The sequence below is a fragment of the Candoia aspera genome, chromosome 3 (genome assembly GCF_035149785.1).
Source record: "Candoia aspera isolate rCanAsp1 chromosome 3, rCanAsp1.hap2, whole genome shotgun sequence".
In the NCBI taxonomy this organism is placed as follows: domain Eukaryota; kingdom Metazoa; phylum Chordata; class Lepidosauria; order Squamata; family Boidae; genus Candoia; species Candoia aspera.
This window is the reverse complement of record NC_086155.1, coordinates 183,157,770-183,181,882: the sequence shown is the minus strand read 5'-3', so window position 1 is coordinate 183,181,882 and position 24,113 is coordinate 183,157,770. Positions and strand designations below refer to the sequence as shown.

General features: G+C 36.3%; 1 protein-coding gene and 1 pseudogene across 1 annotated transcript in view; both read left to right on the top strand.

Annotated features, from left to right (window-relative positions):
* Positions 1–17,450, top strand: part of NBN (nibrin) — a 35,606-nt gene extending 18,156 nt beyond the window's left edge. Inside the window, exons 6-16 of the mRNA XM_063299464.1 lie at positions 766–883; positions 2,360–2,550; positions 3,480–3,577; positions 5,327–5,477; positions 6,217–6,483; positions 6,818–7,262; positions 8,679–8,747; positions 9,644–9,796; positions 11,384–11,497; positions 13,743–13,792; positions 15,944–17,450. Coding sequence (XP_063155534.1) covers positions 766–883; positions 2,360–2,550; positions 3,480–3,577; positions 5,327–5,477; positions 6,217–6,483; positions 6,818–7,262; positions 8,679–8,747; positions 9,644–9,796; positions 11,384–11,497; positions 13,743–13,792; positions 15,944–15,971 — 1,684 coding nt within the window. The 3' untranslated portion in view covers positions 15,972–17,450. The remainder of the gene's footprint in view (positions 1–765; positions 884–2,359; positions 2,551–3,479; positions 3,578–5,326; positions 5,478–6,216; positions 6,484–6,817; positions 7,263–8,678; positions 8,748–9,643; positions 9,797–11,383; positions 11,498–13,742; positions 13,793–15,943) is intronic.
* Positions 17,451–18,157: 707 nt separating this feature from the next.
* Positions 18,158–19,926, top strand: LOC134494726 (growth factor receptor-bound protein 2-like; annotated as a pseudogene).
* Positions 19,927–24,113: the final 4,187 nt, after the last annotated feature.

Below are 24,113 nucleotides of genomic sequence, written 5' to 3'. Positions count from 1 at the left end.
GGGTCTTGTCAGCCAAGGACTGTCGGCTGGTGGGGACCAGGAGATGTGCCTTTTCTGCTGTGGCGCCTGCCCTCTGGAACATCCTTCCTCCTGAGATTAGGATGGCCCCGACGCTTCTGGCTTTTTGGAAGGCCTTGAAGACCTGGCTTTGAGCCTGGGCCTGGGCCCCTGAGCATGTGAAGGGCCCCATTTCATGGTTGTGCTGACACTGATGGTTTTTAAGATCTCTTGGCTGTATTTATATTTAATTTTTTTGTATTGTTTTAATTGTTGATTGTTTTAATTATTGTTAGCCGCCCAGAGTCACTGGTCTGAGATGAGCGGCTATATAAATTGAATAAATAAATAAATAAATAATCTTTGTCTCCCAGTCCAACCTATCTCAGAGTGTTTTAACTGTGGATTAAAATAGGAGGAAGGAGCACTGAGCTCCTGAAAGAAAGGTAGGACATAAATCAAATAAATACTTTTGGATTTCCAGATACTTGGCCGTATTATAGGGGGAGTAATAATCTTTGTGTTCATCCAAGGCTTGCTTTAATAACATGCCCGAAAGAAAGGGCTGTGCCACGTAATATCTCAGTCTGGGATGTAATACATCCCTCTGAGATGGTGAGAAGAGGATGTGTTCTAAGTTTTTATATTAAAACATACTAATTTAAATGTTGGGGAAAGGTTGAGGGTTGGGGAAAAACTATTTTGTTTTTAAATAAGGTCTTCATTTATAATGTAAGTTATGTTTTTATACGTTTCCTCTGTTTTCAGATTTTTTCCACAAGTTGATGAACCAAGTATTGAGAATGAAAGAATAGATCTGACCAAGTGTCCTCGAAGAAGAACTATCTTCAGAGGAAAAACTTTTATTTTTCTTACGGCAAAGCAGGTAACTGGCTCACTGTTCAAAGCTTTGTCTAGCCCAGAAGGGCTAAGTGGTGTTGGAATTAATTAGTACCCGGATGGAAGGCCTCCCAGGCTGTAAGCTAGACAGAGTGAGAAGCTGAAAAGCATGTCGGAAAAAGGCAATTGGAACTTCAAGAGTGCCACGAAAAGAAGTTGAGGGATCTTTAGTTTTATTCAAAGCATGATAAACAAAGAATTGAAAGTATTTTTATGCTAGAAGTTCTGTTTATAGTATAGATTCATCATATTTTTAGATAAGTTTACACAATATACTGTGGCCCCTAATTGAATTTGTTATTTGAGAAGAAAAAAGGGAGTACAGTATGTATTAGATTTTCAATAAGGTTAATGTACTGATTTAATTAAAAGCAACCCCCCACTCCAATGGGAGGAGGAAGGAGCAAAAATACTGGCTCCTGCCATTTGTGGGGACCTGTTCAGGGTACCCTCATATCCCTTACTGTTCTTACTCATTGGAAAAAAATCAATAAAGTATGACAACTAGTTAAATAAATGTGGCCTCCTATATGTAGGGTCTCCATGTGAGCGATGAGTGGGACTGAACCTTATTGTAGATTGAATGACTGTGGTGGGGTGCATATGTGTAAGCAAGTGATTGCACCCAGAGACCCTTCAAGTAGACAGAATATCTGAGGTGTCCACTCATTCATATAGATGCTCCTTGCTGATGTTTTGTGTGGGTGTTGAGAAAATGGAACTAGCTTAGGCATAGTCATGTGGATGGACCAGAAATTATTTCTATAGATCTCATGCATGTGTTCAAAAATTAACAAGGCCTAATAGCCTTGACCAAAACATCAGTATTAAAATTTGATAGGAATCCATGTTAGTTTGTGGTCTTTCTAAAGGTGTGTAACAAATCTGATTCCTTAATAGATAATTGCATAAACACACACACACACACCATTTGTGATTTAAGAGGAAAGTTTTTTGAACTTCTTAGAACTCTGTCCTTGACTTTTCAATCAAATATTTGTTTTGGTTTATTTAAAGTTACCTGTTGAGTTTCCCTCATTAACCAAAGGCAAATGAACATACAGTTTTTATGTGTCTAGTAGCAAACTGCCTGAAAGGTAACAGATTCCGTACTTGTTCTCATGCTTATGACTGTGAGGAGATATAAAGTGGCACCGGGCATATATATTTTCTCTCTTGTTTTCTACTCATGTTATTACAATATAGTGCTAGATAACAATTTTAAGAAGGTATCTTTGTAGACAGAACAAAATAATAAAACTGGGAAACATGAACACTTTAAAACCATTAATAAACATGCTTGTCACAATATATTTTCTGTATTTAACGTTTGTTTACTGCAGCTTGAAGAGGCCTCATATTTGCTGTTCTAACATTTAAATTTTGAAATGACTGGTATATTCATTATAAAAAATTCCACAATATCAGCTCTGTTCTTTACATTTCATTGATTTAATTCTAGCATGCAAAATTGAATTCAGCGATTAAGCTTGGAGGAGGAGAGGCAAAACTGTTGACTGTCAAAACAGAAGAGGCTGCTGCTTTGATAGCATCTAACACTTGTGTCATTGAAGTAGGATCTACAAACTCTCAACCATCAGTTTCTGCCTGGGATAAGAAATGGGTTGATGACATCACAGCTGCCTTGCAGAGGTGTGGCTTATTGTTTATTTATTATTTATTTATGAAACAAATTTTTATGGCTGACCAACCCACACATGGCAACTCTGGGCAGCTTTCAAGATTAAAATCCATAAAACAAAGCACTCTGTGATTAAAACAGGATGGCTGAGTCATCAACATTTTGTGATATGGTGCAAAATTATAAATAGAAAGGTAATACATCTAATGCCGTAGTTTGTTATCTTGTGCAGGAAAATATTCTGTTTGAATTTGATTAAGATCTTTTTCATTGCATCACACAATTTGTCCTGAGGATGTTCTAGAATAGCTTTTGCTGTATTTAGTAGGATTTCTGAAAATTTTTACTAGGTAACCCACTATCAGTTGTAGAGTGAAATATATTTTGACAGAAGAAACTTTTAGGAATTTTTTAAAATAAACTTTCCAGATATTCCTCAATCATGATGACATTTGTATTGCCATGTGACATTCTAAGGTACCTGTCACCTCCAAAACCTTCTGAAAATATTTATTCATTTACCATCAAGGTTTTGGATACATTATAACCATCCGATGTGAAACAGTAAAAGAAAATGGTTGCTAAAGGGTTGACCAATTATAGAAAGTCATCTTTAATTTTTCATATGAGAAACCTTAGGTTTAAAAACTGAGCACAGGATTGTAGACCTAAAACTACACATTAATAGAATTAAATGGTTCGCTGATAGTTCCCTTTAATTTTTTCCTTGCTGTGAGTGCTTACAAGGGTGGGCTTTAGAGGGTTTTGTACCTATAATGCCTTTCAAGAAAGTGTTTTAAAGAGTAGGAGAAGATTGAGCAAGCCACTTGAATGTTTTTGTGCTACTTTGAATTATGTGTTGGAAGTCTGTTTTAAATATTTTTCATGGATGTTTTTAGATGAATGATACTTTTTTCTGACTATGTTTTATTTCTGTTAGGAAGAACTACAGAGCAATTTCAGAGGCAGAAATTGGTTTAGCAGTTATTTTTGCATCTACAGAAAGATACTGTAATCCTCAAACTTCACCCAGTGGAGGTAACAAAAATGCTTCTTTCATTTTGTTTGATCTTTCCTTATTGGTCTTTTGTTTAAGAAATTGATATTTAGCCAATAGCACTAAAGATGGCTGAGTTTATCTGTTTTACTAAATTATAAAGTGGTTTGATTTTTAATTAGTGTACTGTTTGAATGTAGGCAGTTGTAATTTACTCAACAAACTATGACTGAGTAAACCGTGCTTAGCCCAATATATAAAAACAGTCATTGTGGACCCAGTCATTTCATCCATTTTCCATTTTATTTCTAGAGGTATAATCTGACAGTCCTATTTTCTGTGTTTACGCATTGTGTCACTCCCTCCAGTTACTTATGAAAGCACCCCTCAGAATTCATAATCTATAGCAATGTTTCTCAACCCTGGCAACTTTAAGAAGTGTGGACTTCAACTCCCAGAATTCCCCAGCCAGGGTAATTTGAAATATAAATAAATATTTATATAGCAGCAGACATGATCCCTACCCTCTATTACTCATTTTATCATCCCAGTAGTCCTGTGAGTTTGATTAGATAGAACTTGGAAGGGTCAGAGATAAATCAATACATTTTATGAGTAAGTGGGGTTTTGATTATAGTTCTTCACATAGAATGCTTGCAAATGACATTTTTATTGTAAACTTGCATTGTAAAGTTTGTAATTTTCCTCTTTTTTCCAAAATGTCATCTTCTTTCTCTTTCTCTTCTAAATTTCAGGAAGAAATGCAGAGTAAATGTGTGCTTTTTCATTGGCAGTGCTAAGCAGTGCTCATCTTTGGAGCACCCCTTAGTCCAATGCAAACTATCACTTTTACTGTGAGCCCATTATCTGCCTGTGATTAAGGTCGCAAAACCACGGGCTGCATCACGCCTTCTGTATCTGAATTCCTCCTGGGTCACAATGCTAGCTGTTATAATAGTAGTGGATTTCATTGTAGATATTTTGATTTACATTGGGAACTGATATGGGCTTGTCTGTATAGAACTGTGTGGGTTACAAATACAATAAACATAATTTATTAGATTTATATTCTGCCTCTCCTTTGGGAGCTCTAGGCAGCATAAGTAGTGCTCCCTCCTCCCATTTTCACCTATATCAGCAACCCTGTGATGTAGGTTAAGCCAGTGAAAGTGACTGGCACAAAGTTATGAGAAAGACTGAACATTAATCATTAATGATGGCTATTGTTAATTGCATATCAGCACCAACATTAGGATGCTTAGATGGTGGGTAGTGTTTATTTGCTAAAACAGAATTCTTTAACACTAAGAGCGGATCAGAGAAGCTAGATTTGAGATTTGAATATGTAAGTCAAGATTTTTAGATGTTATGGCTTGGTTAATTTAAAGCCTGTGGCTTGAACACATAGTTTCTTGGATTTCCGGCATACAATTTGATTGATTGAATTTAAGAATAACTAAAAGCTTGATTTTAATGATAATATTGTTGTATTTTTAGCAGCACTGAAAATAATTATATTGAATATGTTAATATTTAAGACACAAGATACATTTAAGAGAATACGTAGAATGAAAATATTGCCAGGAATAGTAGAAATAACATGTTAAAATTTTTTTTTACTTAGTAACATGTTAGCCTTAGACATTCTGAATTCTGTAGAGCAGAAATGAATGTAGGTATTGTAAAACAACATATATAAACAAACATAAAACATCAGAATTATACGAATTTAATTTATACAACTCTGATAAAGTGGTTATTCATTCTTCCTTGATATATTTAAACTGCAGATATAAAAACTGCTACAGCAGCATCCCATGTCTCTGGACAAAGTCTTTCTCAGAGTGTGATAGTGGAGGAAACAGCAATGCCTTCTAACCAAGATGACATCAGTCCATATGTAGCGGATGCAGAAATGGACAAACTGATGGACACATTACTGTAAATTATTGTTGGGATTTCTTTTTAGTTGCTATTAAAACTATAATTTCCTACCTTCTGTAATTGCTGAACCTAGGGACATTTTGTATATAGTTTCAAATGATTATTTTAAAAATTAAGCTGCATATTGAAGAGAATATAGTTGCATGGTTCATTCACCTAATCCTAGATGGGCATCTAAGTAAACATGCCTAGGAGTTGGTTGCTGAAGTTAATTATTCACAATGAACAGGGCTTTTTTTTTTTTTTTTTTTTTACAAAACAGGAGCCTACACTTAGAATGTCAACATTAATTGCGATGGAATATTATTTTGATTACATTTAAATTCATGTATTTTAGGCATTGTATTTTTATATTGCCTTTGTGTACACTTTACACTCCAGGCAGTTAAGAAAAACATTTTAACTTTAGTTAATCGACTTCATCCCATCTTTCTTGAAATAGCATGGAGTCATATGATCTTAAACAGTAGTCTTTTTCTCATATTAGATTATAGGAAAAAATTAAAATCCCTGAGTGTCAGTAAGGAGGCAAACTTTGATAGGGGTTACTATCTAAGGATAAGGCTTTAGAATATCACACATTGTTATAGAGTGCTAACATTTTCTTAGATGTCAAGATAATTAAGAATTCTTCAGTTATTTCCAGGTCTCCACATGGATTACAGTTAAAGGAGTGTGTTTTATCTTGGTTTTGATTAATATTTTTTTCTGACCTGTTCCCTTTTCTTTCATACAGTATGGAATTATCAGAAGAGAAAACAAAGAAAGAAACTCCTGTAATCCAGTCACAGGATATAACTACCGTTAAGGAGACTCCAGCAGGAACAGGCAGTATAAACAGAGGGAGAATCTTGCCTGAGCTGAAGAAGACACTCCGAGCTGACTGCACCAGTCTGGCATGCTCAGCTTCTGAAATTTCGAGTCATAGCAGGAACAGAGAGAGAGATTCACAGCAACAACTGAATTCAATTAAAAATTACTTCCAGACCACTGCTAAAAAGAGGTACAGTAATTCTTTTTCTAACTTAAGTCTTAAGGGTAAAAAATAAGCTCCCTTTCTTTGTATTTATTTTTACATTAGCTAACTTAGCTCCTAAGGTTTTAAGGGGAGCTGTCATTTGAAACTCATTCCGATAATAACAGTTATCATACAGTGGTGTGGGCTTGGAAGAATTTAGAATTGGCGTTGCTTATGAAACAGGGATCCAATCTAAGCACCCCCTTGTCTTGCTGGAATATCCATAGGTCCTCTAGTTGTACCCGTTTAGTCACCTATTGTTGACCAGAAAGGTATTTCAGAATAAGACCAACTATCAGTCTCTTTTATCTATTTTAAGAGAAAGGAATGAGGAAGTAGAAACACCATCATCGAAACATGCAAAGATGGAGAAGACGTCATCCCAGGTTTCCCATCAAACACCATCTGTACCTTTTTTGCTATGGGAAAACAGTATGGATTCTCCAAAAGGACAGTGTGCATCAAAACGAGTAAATGACTCATACATGGACTCAAGAAAATCATTCATAATGGAAAATAACAAGTCAAAGCAAACAGATATGGAAAGTATCCCTGTTGAAACGCCTGAATCAAAAAAGAGAAAAGAATTAGAGGACTCCGTTGAAGATGAAGCGTCATTAGAACTTGTATTTGCAAGCCAGGAGCTGAGCCCAGAAGAGGATATAGGAGATCAGGATGAGGAAAATGCTCAGAATGCAAAGAAGAAAATGAAACTGGACAATAAAGGAGAAATATCAACAAAAATAGAAGCCACTAGATTTTTGGTAAGGCTTGTTTTTCTTCATGGGATCTATCTATATGACTGCCTGCCTGCCTGTTAGCTGCTTCAAATTGCAAATGCCTCACTGTATTAATCAGTTAGCATATATATAATTTCCTTTTTACCTTTCATGTATCTATTCTTGCATACATAAATACTCTCATTTTGTTCAGGGATGGCTTCATACATTTCATACTTTTATGTAGGCTTTTGTGTTGAATAGGTGTATTTGAGTAAGCATATTTAAAATGTTAAGCTGCTGATTTACTGTCTCCACAAACATAAAAGGGTTTGAATGCATTCATGGAGGATATTAATGGCATTCAGTTATTATACTTGAATTATCTCTAGTCCTGGGAGCAGTGAGTCCTGGATTAGCAAAGGGAGGATGCTGTTGTACTCTTAGTCTGCCAGCAGGCTTTATACAAGCAAGTGCCTGGTTGTTATAGGAAAAGAATCCAGGAATAGATCTGCAGGCCTGAATAAGCATGGCTATTCTGATGTTTATGTTTGTGGTAGTTGCAAACTGCAGCAACTTTAAGTTAAATTGTTCATAAATGAAAGCTATCCTTTTTTGATGTTATGCTTTAACAATTCAGAAATATCTTGCTTGTAAAATGGAGAACTAGGTACCAAAAATGAGGGCTGGGGGATGGTGGTTATATATAAGTTACGTGGAAGGAAATCTTTTGGGAGGCAGTGTAGCGTAATAGCTCAGGTTTTGGAGAAGTTTCCAGTAGAAGAAAACATATGTAGCTTAGGATTGAACTATGGAGTCCTTGGTGCTCTCTGAGCTTGGTTGTTTGCCTGCAGACGTTTCATTATCTGACTAGGTAACATCATCAGTGTCAGGGAGTGTGGGGTTTGCTCCCTGTTTATCTACAGTAGCTTGCCCTGCCAATGTTGGTGGGGGTGTAGTTTTTCTCCTCATAGTTCCTTGGTTAGGGTATTGTTTTCTACTTGATTGTTTGTTTGGTGTTCATCTCTGCTTATCTGGGTGTAGGCTGCTGGTGAGGATGTGTTCTGATCTTTTTGTTTCCTTCTTAGCTTTCTTATTGTCTCTTTTGAATGGTGTGTAAATGTGGTTTATCTCTGTGTGCATCTCTGTGGTATGTGGTATATCTCTATTGTGGTATATCTCTATTGGAGATATGGAGAAATGTGGTATACCTCTATTGGAGAAGGGCTGGGGAAACCCAGGTTAAGTTAGGTCCACTCTTGGTCATAGAAAGTCACTGGTGACTATGAGCCAGTTGCTTTTAGCTCAGCCTACCCACAAGGTTAGGTGTGGAGAAAATGGAGGAGGGAGTACTATATATACTGCCTTGAGCTTTTGAAGGAAAGGTGAGATATAAACCTAACAAATAAATAAACATTGGAGTAACAGAGACACACACAAATGTACCTTTTTGTTAAACAGGAAAAAAATGAGGAACCCATTCCAGCAGAAAACCAGAAGGAAGATATCAAAGAAGAACCGCCAGAACCTGTAAGAATTCAGATCTAGGGAATATATTCATGTTTATCTCAAGCTCCTTCACAGGGTTGTTGTGAGGATAAAATTGGAGAGCTGTGTATGGTGCCTTGAGCTCTGGAGGAAGGTGGGATGTAAATACAAGGAATAAGTTTAGTAAAAGGTGAATATGGAAGGGAACTTATTTTTAAATTTAAAAAATACCCAGGGTATTAAGCATAGCTTTTTAAATAATTGCTTCTTACCCAAAATAATATTGGAGGTAGCTTTAAGAAAATACTTAATGTGCTTTCTATCCCTTTTCTTCTCTCTTGCCGTTATTTGTCAAACCTTCAAACTAACTATTCCATTCGAGAATTAGGAGTATGGAAGGAGATCTACTTTGTTTTGATTTAAAAAGAGAATGTCCTTTAGAAAGAAGATGTTGAGACCATTAGATCAGAGGTGGATAATCAACAGCCTGAAGGGTTGCCTGTAGGTTCCCCAGACCAGAAAGAGTCCCTAGATTGCACCAACTTTGGTGATTGCCCACCTTTTTGCCTCTAAAACATGTAATATTTTTATCTTCCTATTTCTCCAAAAGGAGAAAAAAAGATCAAGAGTTGTCAGAGTGACTCTGTCACAGAATGCTGATGTTTTTTTAAGGGAAAAAAAAACCTGTGTGTATATTAGATGAATTAACTGGTAGAGAGGTTTCATAGATCATGACTCATTATATGAGTACACATTGTTTCAGTTTTTCATGATAAGATGAAATGGGATGGGTTTAATAAAAAATTTTGGGAAATATTGAATTAGGATATAAGCCCTAGGGTAGGGGTAGGGACATATTTCTAGTAATCTCACTAATAATAGAGAATTTTAACTAGAGTGTCTTTACTAATTGCTCTTCCTTTTTCTCACTCAATAAGAATCCAGATAAATGTATGGATGATTCAAGTTATCTACCCAGTAAGCTTTTGCTAATGGAATTTAGATCATTGGTTGTTACTCAGCCAAGGAAAATTGGTTGTCCAGCAAATTCAGATTATGGGCATCTGAACAACTTTAAACAATTTAAAAAGGTTTGTATACATTTTTAAACAATGTTTGGCCCTGACAAGAGGGCCTTCTTTGGAATATTAATTAAATTTTAAGAATGTTTGTTAAATTCCATTTTGTTCCACTTTTGATTTTGTGTATGTACAGTTAGTTCTGTTACAAGATATTCACCTCCTTTTGATTTTTCTGAATTTTTGCATACGCGTGCCACCAAATGTTATCAGAGTTACTGAGGGTTCTGCTGACATATACAGGAGCTTTAGTGAACAAGTAACACCAAAATTTGGTGCTTGTTTCCTTTATTTCATAAACATAATAATCCAACATTCAATGTGCCAGTGTGAAAAAGAAATCCTCCCAAAGTTCAATTAGTTCGATTAAAGGGCATGTATGAGTAGATCATTAGAAAATCAAGGCTGATGTGGGCCAGCCTGGATCTATATAAATCTCACAAACCTTTGCTTCCCTTGTCACAGTGAAGTTCTCACCATACCAATTCTAGAGGCGTATGATGCCTCACTCAAAGAAAATTTCTGAAGTTTTCGATTAAAAAAAAAGCCATTGCCTACAATACGGAACAAGTTATAAAACTATTTCTAAAGCTTTGGGACTCAGCTGATCCACTGTCAGAGATACAGTCCTGGGATGAAGAAAATTTAGAACAATAGTAAATCTTCATAGCAATGGTTGTTTTGTCAAAATCACTCCAAGGGCATAGCACAAAATTATCCCAGAAGTCATAAAAAAAAACTCAGAACATCCAGAAATGTGTTGGTCTCTGTTGCCTTGACTCAAGTCTGTTTGTAACTCCACCATCAGAAAAATTCTGGGTAAAAATGGGATTCATAGGAGATTATCAAGGTGGAAGTCATTGTTCACTAAGAACATTGCCAACTGTCAGGATGACTGGAGAACTTGTTCTATGGACAGATGAGTTAGAAGAAGAACTTTTGGGGACTACATTAATGTTGTTATGTCTGGCAGAAACCAAGCACTGCATTCTATAGCAAGAACCTCTTACATCTATCACACATCAAAGTGGTTTGAGGATCTTTTCCTGATACATGGAGTATTTGTGATACATGGAGAATCATGGCTTGAGAAAGCTTTCCTGACTCAGGACCTGAATGATTTGCCATAACAGAAGAAAACATGAATTCTGCTTTGTATCAGAGAGTTTTATCAGAGAATATTAGGCCATCTGTCCATCAGCTGAAGATGAAATACAAGTGAGTCATTCAGCAAGATAGTGATCCCAAATCTACAAGCAGGTCTACAAGAGAATGAAAGAATAAATTCAGTGTTTTGGAACAGCTAAATTAAGTCCAGACTTAAATCTCATAGAAATGTTGTGGCAGGAGCTGAAATGAGCAATTCATACTAGAAAACATTGAAATGTTATTGCTTGAAACAACTCATCATGGAGGAATGAGCCCAAATTCCTACATAGTGGTATGAGACTGATTTTTTCATGCTGGCATATAGTGTATTTAATTACTTTGTTTATGAAATAAATGAAACAAGGACCAGATTTGCATTTATTTTCTTCTGCTTCTGCAACCATTTGTGGTAATGTAATGTTTCTGCTTGTTTTTTTTTTTTTTTGACAGATAGCTTATCCTGGGGCAGGAAGACTTCCAAACATTATTGGAGGATCAGATCTGATAGCTCACCATGCTAGAAGGAATTCTGACATGGAAGACTGGTTGAGACAAGAAATGGAGGTAGGAAACACAACCATTTGTTCTACAAGGGAAAACATTTTTAATAGCTAAAACAAATATTAATAATAGTTTATTAAACTTGTATGCTGCTCAGTGACTGGGAAGCTGACAATAGTCAAACAAATAAATTGCAATAAAACTAATAAACTTAAAAGATAAAGATAAAAGGTGGCAAGCATGATATTGTACAATTTTTGTACAATACAATAATATTGTACTATTTTTAACCTTAACATAGTTACCATTTCTTTTGTTGTACAGAATCTGAGCTTGCCTTTTTCTGTGTGTATTTTTAGTTTAACAGTTTTTGAAATTATCTTCTAAACAATGGTTTGAATATTGTGAACATTCTGTTGCAAATTTTGGCTTGACTTTTCCATCTGTGTTTCCCTTCTCCTTTGAGTTTAAGAGATTAGAAACTTACCTAATTTGCAGCAAACCATATTTTGCTGTTTCACTTGAATGCAGAGATGGCAGACTATACATTTTGTGTTTCCTATTTCCATAATTTATTTTTAAAAAGGGGAGTCCTATATTTACTAAAGTTGACTGTCATAAAGACAAAGCATACTTAGTTGCTTTCTCTATAATTGCAGTCATTGTAATTATTGTGCTTTTAGTTCCCAACTACAGTACGTGTTTCATACTGAGTTGAAAAAAGACAATATCTGTTTGTGTGTGTAACATAAACACAAATAAGAAACTTAGATTTTCATTCCTGCTCTTTTTCTGATGTATTTATTTATTTATTTTCTATCCCACCTTTATTTTTTTTATATAATAACTCAAGGTGGCGAACATAACTGATACTCCTTCCTCCTATTTTCCCCACAACAACAACCCTGTGAGGGGAGTTGGGCTGAGAGAGAGTGACTAGTCCAAAGTCTCCCAGCCAGCTTTCATGGCTAAGGCGGGACTAGAACTCTCAGTCTCCTGGTTTCTAGCCCATTGCCTTAACCACTACACCAAACTGCCTTCATTATGATACCAAAGTGGCAAAAGATAGACATAGATGTGGTACAAATTCTGGAAGCAGAATAGGAGTCAGAATTTTACAATTTTTAAAATCTTAGCCCTTAATCTAGATTGTTGAGCATGCAGCTAATGACCGTTTAAGTTCATCCTCTGAGTCAGGTGAATCGGGTAGCATAGAAAGCTTTTCAATCAATCAATTAAAAAAAATCTAGTATAAACACCATTGACATTGTTAGTGCTTAAAATATTTTGAAAAAAAATTGTTAAGCTTTGAAAAGAGGATATGGTTTTGTAGCATGTACACGCAGAATATTTATTTCTTACCTTGATTTTTAACCTGACTTCTTTACCCTAACTTTTCTCATAGAGTTTAAGGTGTTGTAAGTGGGGTATTTTCCTTAATTACATTCCCACAACTAGACCAGAAAGAGGGTTTATAACTCCAAGCTCCATGGTTCAGTGGGGACTTAAAACAAACCTCTAATTCAGTGTTACTTTTTAAAATTATTGCTAACTTTGTTGAGGAGAAAAGTTAGGAAATATATCTCTGAAGGCTTTGACCCAATATAGTTGTTTTCATGTTTTTATTGTAAGCCATTCTATAATGGGGTAGAAGAGCAGTAAATGGATGTCTATAGTAAAATAGTGTTTCAAATAAATCAGGAATCTCAGAGAACATGTGCTTACCCACTAGTGTGCAGCATAGGCTAGACTGAATCTTCATCTTGCCTGATCTAGGCTCTCTTTATGCTGCTTGATATGATGTTCTCTGTGGAGATAACAAACCTCAACTATCTAGAAGCTCCCATGACTATGACTGATGATTATGTGCCATCAAGTCATTGACAATTCTTAGGGAGATACCCTTGCTGTGAATGAGAGTCCTTAGGAACCCACGTATTTAGTTTGTATTACAGGCAACCCTTGTTCCTTTCTGTATATAGCAGAATATTGAATGCAATTATTAGAGTCTTTCATGCACACAGCATACAGGCATTGCAGTGAGAATGGACAGAGGGGCATTGTAAAAAATCAGACAGGTTATATGCTACTTCCCTGCACCCCCTCCCCTCCCCATTCATTGGAAACCTCAAGTATCAGGAAAGACTTGATACTGGCTTTGATTGCAGTAGGAAGGAAAGATTGTGAACATGAATGGCATTGTGGTTGTACAGCACAGGGTATTATTTATGAATGTACCTATTTAAAATTGATATGAAAAACTTTATCTTTGCTATTGGTTCTTAAAGAAACATCCACTTTTTTCTAGGAGCAGAGTCGCCAAACAAGAGAGGAATCACTTGCAGATGATCTGTTCCGGTAAGGACCTTATTTTTAATAATGGAGTCAGTAGCACTTAGATATTCTTCAGAGCATGTTAGTGATTCCTGTCCTTCTGTGCTGACAGACAAATAATAATCAGCATTATATAAGTAAGTTTGCATATACTGTATAAATAAAAACACTAAATGTATAGCCGTTTCTTCAAACCAAAGTTTTTGGGCCATGTATACTTTTAGAAGGAAAGTTCTTGATTTTCTTTTCCCACTGATCATCCTGTAATTTTTGGTACCTGTTTTGCTCCCCATTGAGTGAATTTGGGCTTTGAACCTATATAGCCATCCAAATATCTGAAGAAGGAATGCATACGGTAAAGATGATTTCCAGTATGTCAATTGACTGGCTAGCTATGTGGGATTCCACACTATTTGAGAGTATTAAAACAGTCACCATAAATAAATTGTTTTGTTCTGTTTGGAACTGTACATGTTCCTGGGCAATGGGTGGGTGCAGAACTCTACTTTGGAAAGAAAATGTTAAATTACTTTAAGTATTATGTTGAAATTATGAAGGATATAGTAAAATATATGAAAATTGGAATCCCACATATTGGAATCAGTGAGGAGGAAGAGTGGTTTAATGTTATGTGCATGTGTTTACATCAGCACAAGAATTGTTTAATATTAAAGTTAAATTATATTAAAGTTAAATTATGTTAAGTATTATGTTGATATTATGTTACATATAATCAACAACAAATATCTGTGTGAATGTTGCTCATCTGCAGCCTTTGATATGTGACCTAAACTCATGAATATAGTAGAGCTCAACAAACGCAACTTTTTATACAGTGTAAATACGGTTTATACAGTGTTTTCATGCTGCTGTTATTAGTGAGATGACTTCTGGGTAAAGCTGCAGGAGACAGTAAATATGTGCTGATTATCTCATACAGCATTATCCAGAAGTCACTTCACCAGTATTTAATTGGTTGTTGTTTAAAGCAGAAGTTTGGCTTTCTTAATAAAGCATACTTCTACGACTTTGATAGTAGACAAAACTATGCTATACTGCTGAGTTAATATATGAGATTAACTAAGAAGATAAAAAGAGTTATGCTAGATCAGGGTGCCTGGTTAAGTGCCAAAGGAGATCTCTTGGACACGTTACGTCCATAAGCACGTTATTTACCCTTATTCTGATGTATATAAATATATCTTTTTATTGTTGCTCTTAATCTTATTAATGAGATGCTTCTTAAAACCCTTTCCAAATTTCTCACTATCTGTTTACATTTCTTTAGCGTAAGTTTGTGGTCCTCTTTTTTGCATCATTTGGTCAATATTCCTGTTTTCTGAAGGAATCCCTTTTACTTACTGCTTGGCGTCAGTTGTTAACTAGGCTAGTGGGGTACCTTTTTGGTTTGCTGTCTATGTCCTGACTGAACTTCCCTGATCAGTGGCAGCTCATGCTCACCTAGGCTGGGGAAGCAAGGTTATCATTGCCATGTCCATGTGATCCTCTATATTTTCTTACAAATGTGTAATAGAGACTCATACTATTCTCTTTTAGACCAAATGTGCATATTGGAATCAGTGGGGAAGAAGAGAGTGGTTTAATGTGCATGTGTTTAAATCAGCATCAGAATGGTTTTTTATTAATGCACCCAATCTGATACACTCCCAAGAGAAGCCTGCATGATCTCATCACTTTGGTCAAGCAAAATATTTCAGGAGACATTTTATGTTTCTCATTGATAAAAAATTCCAACACTTATTTACCACCATTATATCCCATCTTCCTTTTAATGATCTCAGGAGTGCCTAAAGGTTTCTCATGTTCCTGTTGCTATTGTGACCTGGCAACAATTTTATGAGATTAGTTAGGCCATACATTCATGGTAAAACTGAAGTCACTCAGGATCCTTTATGGCTTATGTAGGGATTTGAATAAGTTCTTGTTCTACTGTAGTCAGATTTCCTAATTCCTACATTGTGTTATCTCATTTAATATTTTTGTAGGGTTTCTTGTTACTTTATTGTTTCCTAATTGTCTGATTTGTTAGCCAATTTAAGGTTCTATTTGTTAAAACAAAAATTAAGTCTTAAAAATCTCTTAAGTAATCTGGGCAACTCCATTTACTTGGTATTCAAACGCAGGCATTTACATACTGTTTTTCTCAATTTACAGGTATGATCCGCGAATAAAAAGAAGATAACTGATACCTTGAACTGCTTGCTAATAATAAACTGCAGTATCAAAGAGTTACTTTATAATCAACCATATCTGCTGAAAACGTGACTTTTTAAAAAGAACGTTTCTGTTTATAAGAAACAGAACTTGAGACTAGTTCCAGTTAGTGATGGATCCAAAAACTAGCCAATTTTCTGGTAGGTTTTGAAAAGTTAACTCAAAGGAAAATATTAAAACTCTCAATCAGAGCCAGAGAGGAATATAAGCTTCCTGCATTTGCATAATCTTTCAAGCCTCCTCCAGCTTGGTTACCATTTATTGCAATTCTCCCACCCACATTTGTGTCTGCATGACAGGTCCAAGGAATTGTGGGAAACATAGTCTTCCCAGCATAGAAAGCCCATTGAATGGCACTGAGAACCTGGCATTCAGCACACTTTTCTTTAAATACACAATTGCAGCATGTGCTGAAAACTAGAAGACAAGGGAGCACACCTTCTCCTCCTGCCGTACTGCTGTTCTTGGAGTAGCTAGAAAATGTAGTGAGAGAGGCAGGTGAGAGGCAGGTGACTCTGAAAGGATTGCCATGTGTCTGTAGCAGTGTTTCCCAACCTTGGCAGCTTGACGATATGTGGACTTTAATTCCCAGGATTCCCCAGCCAGCAGGGTTGAGAAACACTGGCCTATAGGATTGTGGGAGCAAGATATCACACTGATGTCAGAGATACATCAAAACAATCTTGGAACTGGGCTTGAAAGAGCCAAGTTCTTATCAGTGTTCCAAAGTAGCAAAGTTTTGTTTTTGGTTTTTGCTGACCAGGAGTTTGTCCATTGTTAGTTACAGAACCTAACAAGTTTTATGCCTTTAGGATTCCTTTTCAAGCCAAGCTTTAGGAACTTTACTATGAAAGCCTTTGTTTTTATAAAAAAAAATGGAGACCTCACATTTTTAAAAGGTATTTTTTTAAATTTATGTATTGCAACTATTTCCATTTATGAAAGATGGCTCTTTTATTAAGTCACACTTGATTAAGTCAAAGATTGTCCTTGTAATATTTAGTTGCCTTAACCAGTTCTAAGAAAAAGATCCCGATTGGGGAATTAGAAGAAGTAGGATGTGTTCCAAATTCCTTACTCTGGCATGGCTGGCTAGGGAATTCTGGGAGTTGAAATCTACATATCTTAAAGTTGCCAAGGTTGAGAAACACTGACATACACTATGTGTATGTTCTCCAAATTCCTTACACTATGGGCTTTCAGGGAGATTCTCTGCAATCAGCTCAATTCTGTTACAAAAAAAGTGCTTTTCCTCCACTGTATCATATCCATGTTTTAAATTTAGGAGTCTTCGCTGTCAATTTGAATGACTCCAACATAGAATTGCAGTGCTTATTATGCTGGATAAATGAACACTCTATTGCTTTAACTGAGTTATTTGCAACTGGAAAGTCATACTGAGAAGCAGCCATTTGTGTAATCTAACCAATAAATGTTTTTTGTGAGGGGTGTACTTTTTGTCCAAAAGTGTCCAGCTTAGATTGTTTTCTAATCTGAAGAAGAAGAAAAATACCATTTTCAGGTATTGGTGACTTCTTAAAATACAGTCATCCTCTAAATACTGGTAATAATGAGTAAATGCTAAAGCGAAGGCTGAGAAAGTGAGAAAGCCTCCATTGCTTTCAGCTCAGCAGTTGTCTGATTTGCAGAAAATTCAGCAATATGGTAAGGGTAGAACCATATATCTGATGATTATATGTTATTTTAAAACAGCGCCAACCTGAAGAAGTGAACTAATGAGGGTAGCAATGCAAAATGTTAATCCATTTCCTTGAGGATATGAGGACCCTTCCTGAGTGGGGACTTATAATTCAACTGATTTTCCAAACATCACTCCCTTTTGCCCCCCTGATCATTTGCGATCATTGTTCACATTTATCCATTCCATTTTTCCAATCCACGCAGCACCAGGAATATAAATGTCTAAAACCCTATGTACAGAAACCATGGATTCTTGAAACTGCTGGGTACATATTCTGTTTCATTTTCTGAGATTCACATTTCTCCCCAGATTCCTCATTTATTCCTTTAAACTACAGTGGATATAAAAAGTCTACACACCCCTGTAAAAATGCCAGGTTTTTGAGATGTAAAAAAATCAGACCACTGCTGAGAGGATGAATTGGCCGTTGCTGTTTTCCTTGTCTGTGCAAAATGCAGAGACAGAGGTCAGGCAGAAAGGGCAGCACAGATGAGATGCAAGACTGAACTGGGCATCCCCTGAGAAGGCTTCAGCTTTGGGGGAGAGTGTCTTTCCCCTTTAATTGCCATCCCAAGCAGGAAAGCTGTTGCCATGTTTAATTTTAAAGTAACCATAGACAGTTTCAAACAGAATGTACTTAAAGTTTTAAAGAAGGAATGCTATCAAAGCTGATACATGGCTGAACTCAGTGATCAAGATGGCTTCATTCCCTAAAATTATATTAAAATGGAACCACACCTTGTTTTTGGGGCAGATGCCTCAAGCAAAGGTTGAAATGTTGGGTAAACAGAGACACCATGGTTCTTTCCTCATCAGGGAGAGTGGGAATACTGGAGATTTCTCCCTCTTAGTCAAATTCAGAAATGCTGTGTAGCACCTAAAGATACTTCTAGATAGTTCTGGCAAGTATTTCCTCAGGGTGAGAAAGTTAATTTGTCTGTATGAGTTGGTAGACTATCACAGATCAATCTCTGCCTCCAGGAATCACCAGATATTCCTCCAAGACGTTGAGCAAGTGCCTCAGCAGGGCACATCTGTGCAGGCTTTTTTGATTTCAACTCTTGGGAGGAGAGGGAGTTTAGCTTCCATTGTGGAGATTTTATCTAGGTCCTTGACAATTCTGATCCCAACAGGATGGCAGGCATGTTTCCACACAACTACATAACCCCAGTGAACCAGAACATCTAAAACAAATTACTACCTGCCTCTTATCATTCTAAAACCCCAGAACCTTTGAAGGTCATTCCCACTCCAAACTATAGGAAGGACTCAGGCAAAATTTAAGTTAGATTTAATTTCAGTTTACATTAAAATATAAATACAATTTGCATTATTTTCCATTGATTTAATTTCCCTGCTTTTGTCATCTTAAAACAACAATTTAACAGCAACTTTGCAGAGGCTTTGAAGGAGATACAATTTGTACATTCTACTCCCTGCCAAACTTAATTTGTCAGATTATTCCAAAATAAACCTGGCCCCAATATCAAAAGAAATTCATTGATTTGTATAATCCATTAGCACAAAATTCCTTGCCAAAATGACTAAAGAAGGTGAACTTTCTAAATTAAAGATGACAGTGTCCCAAGTGAGATTTCAACCTACTGAGTAAAGTGCTAACCTCAGTATTTAAATCTGAAAAAAATCATTTTCAGCCCACTTCACTTAGGTAGCAATTTATTTTAAATTAAACCTTGACACTAAAACAAAGATTACTCTATGTGGGTTGTAAAAATCATGACCAGAAGAAAACAGCAAATCTTCACACTTGTCAAGGGGTAATCTGGAGGGGTTTTGCAGCATAGCCTCATTGAGAGCAAATCCTAGCCAGCAACAGCGAAGTGAATCCAAGCACAGTGCCAGATTTGTTGGAATAGGTTCATGTTATTAGAAGTAGTTCTCTGCCCATTTATGGGGAAAACATTTGTTTGAAAATAGTCCCGTTGCAGTTTCCTGCATATTAGAATTGGTTCTTGGATAACAATTGAAGTTATTGGAACAAACATTTATCTTAACCTCAGTAAGCCTTATTATTTAAACTATTCATACAATTGCATCTAATGGTAACTAAGGAGCTGCTTTTGTGAAATGTCCAGTCTCTTTAACTGTCATAAAGAATAGTTTGGTTTTACCCATAGCACGTTCATCTTTCGTTTGGTTACCTATATCATAGCTGAAAATCTTGTAATAAGTTGATCTAAATAAAGGTTAGCTTTGTGGAGTATGTGAGGTTTTTTTTTTTCCTACATTGGAATTGACCTTATCCCATAATCATAGAATGATTATTTCCAGGTATCAAGCCCATCCAATGGAACAAAATGATTTTTGTTGTCTTTCCACATATCTGAAGTCCACACATCTAAAACTCCAGCCACACAGAGGAACTGTACTCACTAATAAAAGGGTGGGGATATTCCACCTTGTTGTAACTCAAGCAAATTGGATAGTGTTCTCTTCAAATACTACATGCTCTAAATTAGATTATTTTAAAAAATTTCTGTTGAAAGATATGAGTAACAGAATCTGGAGCTAGTTTGGTCTAGTGGTTAAGGCAATGGGCTAGAAACCAGGAGACAGAGAGTTCTAGTCCCACCTTAGGCATGAAAGCCAGCTTGGTGACTTTGGACGAGTCACTCTCTCTCAGCCCAACCCACCTCATAGGGTTGTTGTTGTGGGGAAAATAGGAGGAGGAAGGAGAATTAGGTATGTTCGCCGCCTTGAGTTATTTATAAAAATAATAAAGGCGGAATAAAAATAAATAAATAAAAATAATCATTGCTAGAGGAATAAAGTAACTAACCTTTTTTCCATGGTTCTCTGATCTATGTAGTTTAATGATGTTATTTTCTCCTTCAGGTATAATTGGGTCTCTAGACACACTTTTATTATAGCAGTTTAAATTTATGCATCAGGCTTGCCTCTAAGGAATTAATTGCAATTAGAATAAAGAACATCACTTTGCAAAGCCATATCTTTCCAAAAGTACTACATGCAATTCCGTTTTTTTAATCAATTTAATTTTCATTTATGTCAAATCACTGTATAAATTCTTGGCCCGGGTTCAAAAAAAAAGTCTAGTTTCAGTATTTCTTCAAAAACTTTAAATTCATATTGAAATATTAATAGCTTAATGAATTTCAGTTATGTAATCGTATAGTGAAATACCTTAAAAAAGAGGAACAGTTTATTATTAGTGCCTGCTCAAAATTCAAGACTGAGGACTTCCGATGTAAGAGGTTAATGAAGCACATGTTAAGTTAGCTCCTTCAATTTGTTAATGTGTTTGCAAAACAACTGTGATAATCATATGTTCTCTCTCTCTCCCCCTCTCGTACTTACATGTTAACATCTTCATTCCCTTTACAACATTATAAATTCCTACTGTGCCTGAGCATAAATGCACATTGGGCATACCAGCCACAATGTAACAGCAACATTACACACAAAGGGGGGGTTCACACATCATGGTAAGCTTAGCTGTAAGGTTGCTTTAAATGTAGACATGACATATCCTGGTTCTGCCTGTAAGAGCATGTAGCTGAGATGTGTGCGCTTTGATTAGCTCTAGAGAAAGTGCAAATGTGGGAAGCCATTAACAATGTAAAACCACAACTTTGTTTTCTGGTTTTTGCTAGGCGGGCAAAATATATTTCTATATTCACATCAAATTCCACTTGACTAACCAAGCAAGCCATGATGGGTAGCTTTTCAGCTATAGACACTGTTAGGCAAGCCACTATATGCATTTTTTCCTCAGCTATGTACAGCTTCACATGACATCCAAGTGGCTAAAATCATGCCAACAGTACAGGGGCATTTTGCAGGTTCTTGCAAATTTGATTTTTTAGTAGTTTATCATCCTTCTCCAGGCCCTTATCTAGATTGCAGGCATTCCTGTCTTGAGCCTTAACTGGGCATTTGCTGCTCCATTGGGAGCAGCAAGGATTGATCTCAAAAATTTGTTTGCACTGTTTCCTGTGCACCCTTCTTCACTGTTTCCTGTGCACCATAAAGTCTTTGGGCCAGTGGTTTGGCATCAAAAAGTTTTAATGCTGCAGGGATTAATTGGCCTCCGCTTGTGTAAAAGAAGCACTTAACAACACTTGTGGACCTAAGAGCTAGCTGCACTACGTGATTCCGGTACATGTTCCAGGTGCCTTTACAGTGGAAAACCACCCCAAGATATTTAAATGCAGTAACCTGCTCTAACTTGTGCCCTTCTACTCTCCAGGATTGTTGGGTGGCCTCCTTAGCAAAGACCAGAATTTTGGATTTTTCAAAATTAAGAAACAGCTGATTTTTGTCTGCAGTACCAAAATATAGCTGCTATTGCTCTTTTCAGCCCTATAGGGGTTTGTGAAATTATGGCAGCAGCATCAGTGTAGAGGAGTACAGGGATTTTGCGCCCTGCTAGTTTAGGTGTGTGGAAATCTGGATTATGAAGAAGGCCCACCACTGAATTGATGTACAATTTGGGGGGGGGCAAGAATTCATCCCTGTCACACTCCTTTCTGAACACTGTGCCAGAGAGGGACCCTTGGGGATTGCACCTCACTCTTAAGGTGGTGTTGGAGTATAATTTCTGTATCAGAAAGAGGAGGCACTTGTCAATACTTGTGTTTTTCCATTTTTCCCAAAGAACGTTCCTGGAAATTGCGTCAAAAGCGTGCTTAAAACCTAGGAAGGCCACAAAGGAGGAGGATTTCTTTTTAAGAATGTATTTTTGTGCAAGATGGTGGAGCACAAAAATGCAATCCAGGTAAGGGCTTGGAGGATGATGAAAAAACACTGGCTGAAAACCCAGTTATTCCCAGTTGGATTAACCCTTCTAGTTTTAATAGAGAATTTGCCTTCTCCCTGGAAACAGGCTGTAGAGTAGAAGTTGGCATTATATAGGCTTTCTGCACCATTCCTAATTTCTTTAGGGTATGACTGAGCCAAACTACTGCTTGCTCAAAGAGTAAGGGATATGGAGCTTCAGACTGAAGTTAATAGGCTGCTCCAACATGGCAGAAATTGTATTAATGAGGGCACTTGGGAACCAGCAAGATATCTACAAAATCTAACTTTCCCCAAGCTGAGAATAGTGTTTTTCAAAGCCAGGCATAACATCTTAACATCCTCACTGCTGCAAGGCAGATACTCCAAAACCCCATTAACTGAGCATACCAGCTCATGTCCATGTGGTAACAAGGAGATCAACATCATTTCACATGTGTCACTACATTGTAAATTCTACAGGGATATCAGGTCTACTTATATTCTGCCTCTAATCTGTAAATTTCCAGGAAGGCCAGACAATTTCTGTGTGAACAATCTTCTAGAAGATTCAAAATCTTTTTATCACTTGTGCAGCAGCCGAATTGTGTGTTGCCACAGTGAAAATAAGGCATAACTGGTCACAGAAATAGCCACTTCTATTTATCATTTCAGGTTTAATACATACTAGCTATCTCGTTTTAGGTGACACACATATTTTACTTCATAGATTGTAATAAATTTTAGATTTATACTTGCGCAGGCAATCACACCATTATAGTAGTGTATGTTACATTTTTATTTGTTATTTTATCTTTGTTATGCAAGTATTCTATCACATCTGCTTAATTTTACTTTGGTGGTGTGTTTTTTTAAATTTGACTGGTCATTGCCTGAATAACAACATTTCTTTCTTTCATTTGCTAGTGTGTATGATTGTGAGAGGGTTTATTTATTTATCTATCAAAATTATATAGCAGCCCATCTCACAGATGTGATTGTGGGTGGTGTACAATAAAACAAAATTATTAAAACAAGTCTTAAATAACCATTAAAAACAATCTTAAACCAATAAAAACAATTAAACATAAATATAAATAAGACCATTGGAGAATGTACCAAAATCTCATACACAATACAGCCATCTCGCAGGCTCCCTATTTCCATGGGATCCCTAAGCTTATTATAAATATAACACCTAACAGTACATGATTTTGATACTTAGGTCCTAAGCTTCTAGTTAATAAATGAAAATTAACTTCTAGTTAATTTCTGTTCCAACAGTGCCAAATCCTGTGGGAAAAGGCCACAAATACTGTAATCCTTTTTCTGACTTTACTGAAGAGATCATAGAGGAATACCGATTTCTGGACTGTATCACTGAATTCTGAAGTGCTTAATCTTAACGTTATTTGTAAGAGTATTAAGAAATAAACCTAGATCCCATGCATGGCTGGCTTTAAGGCTTTCCCATCCCTGAACTCGATCTGGCTTTTTCAGGATACCACAATGGCATGGTCTGTAAATATATAAAGTAATTTGAACTTTCTTTTGTTCTTATTATACTGGAATAGCTAATAACCTGAACAGAGGAGAATTGGAAATTAATTTCTATACTTCCCATTGAGAATTGGATTTGTTTCTGTTGAC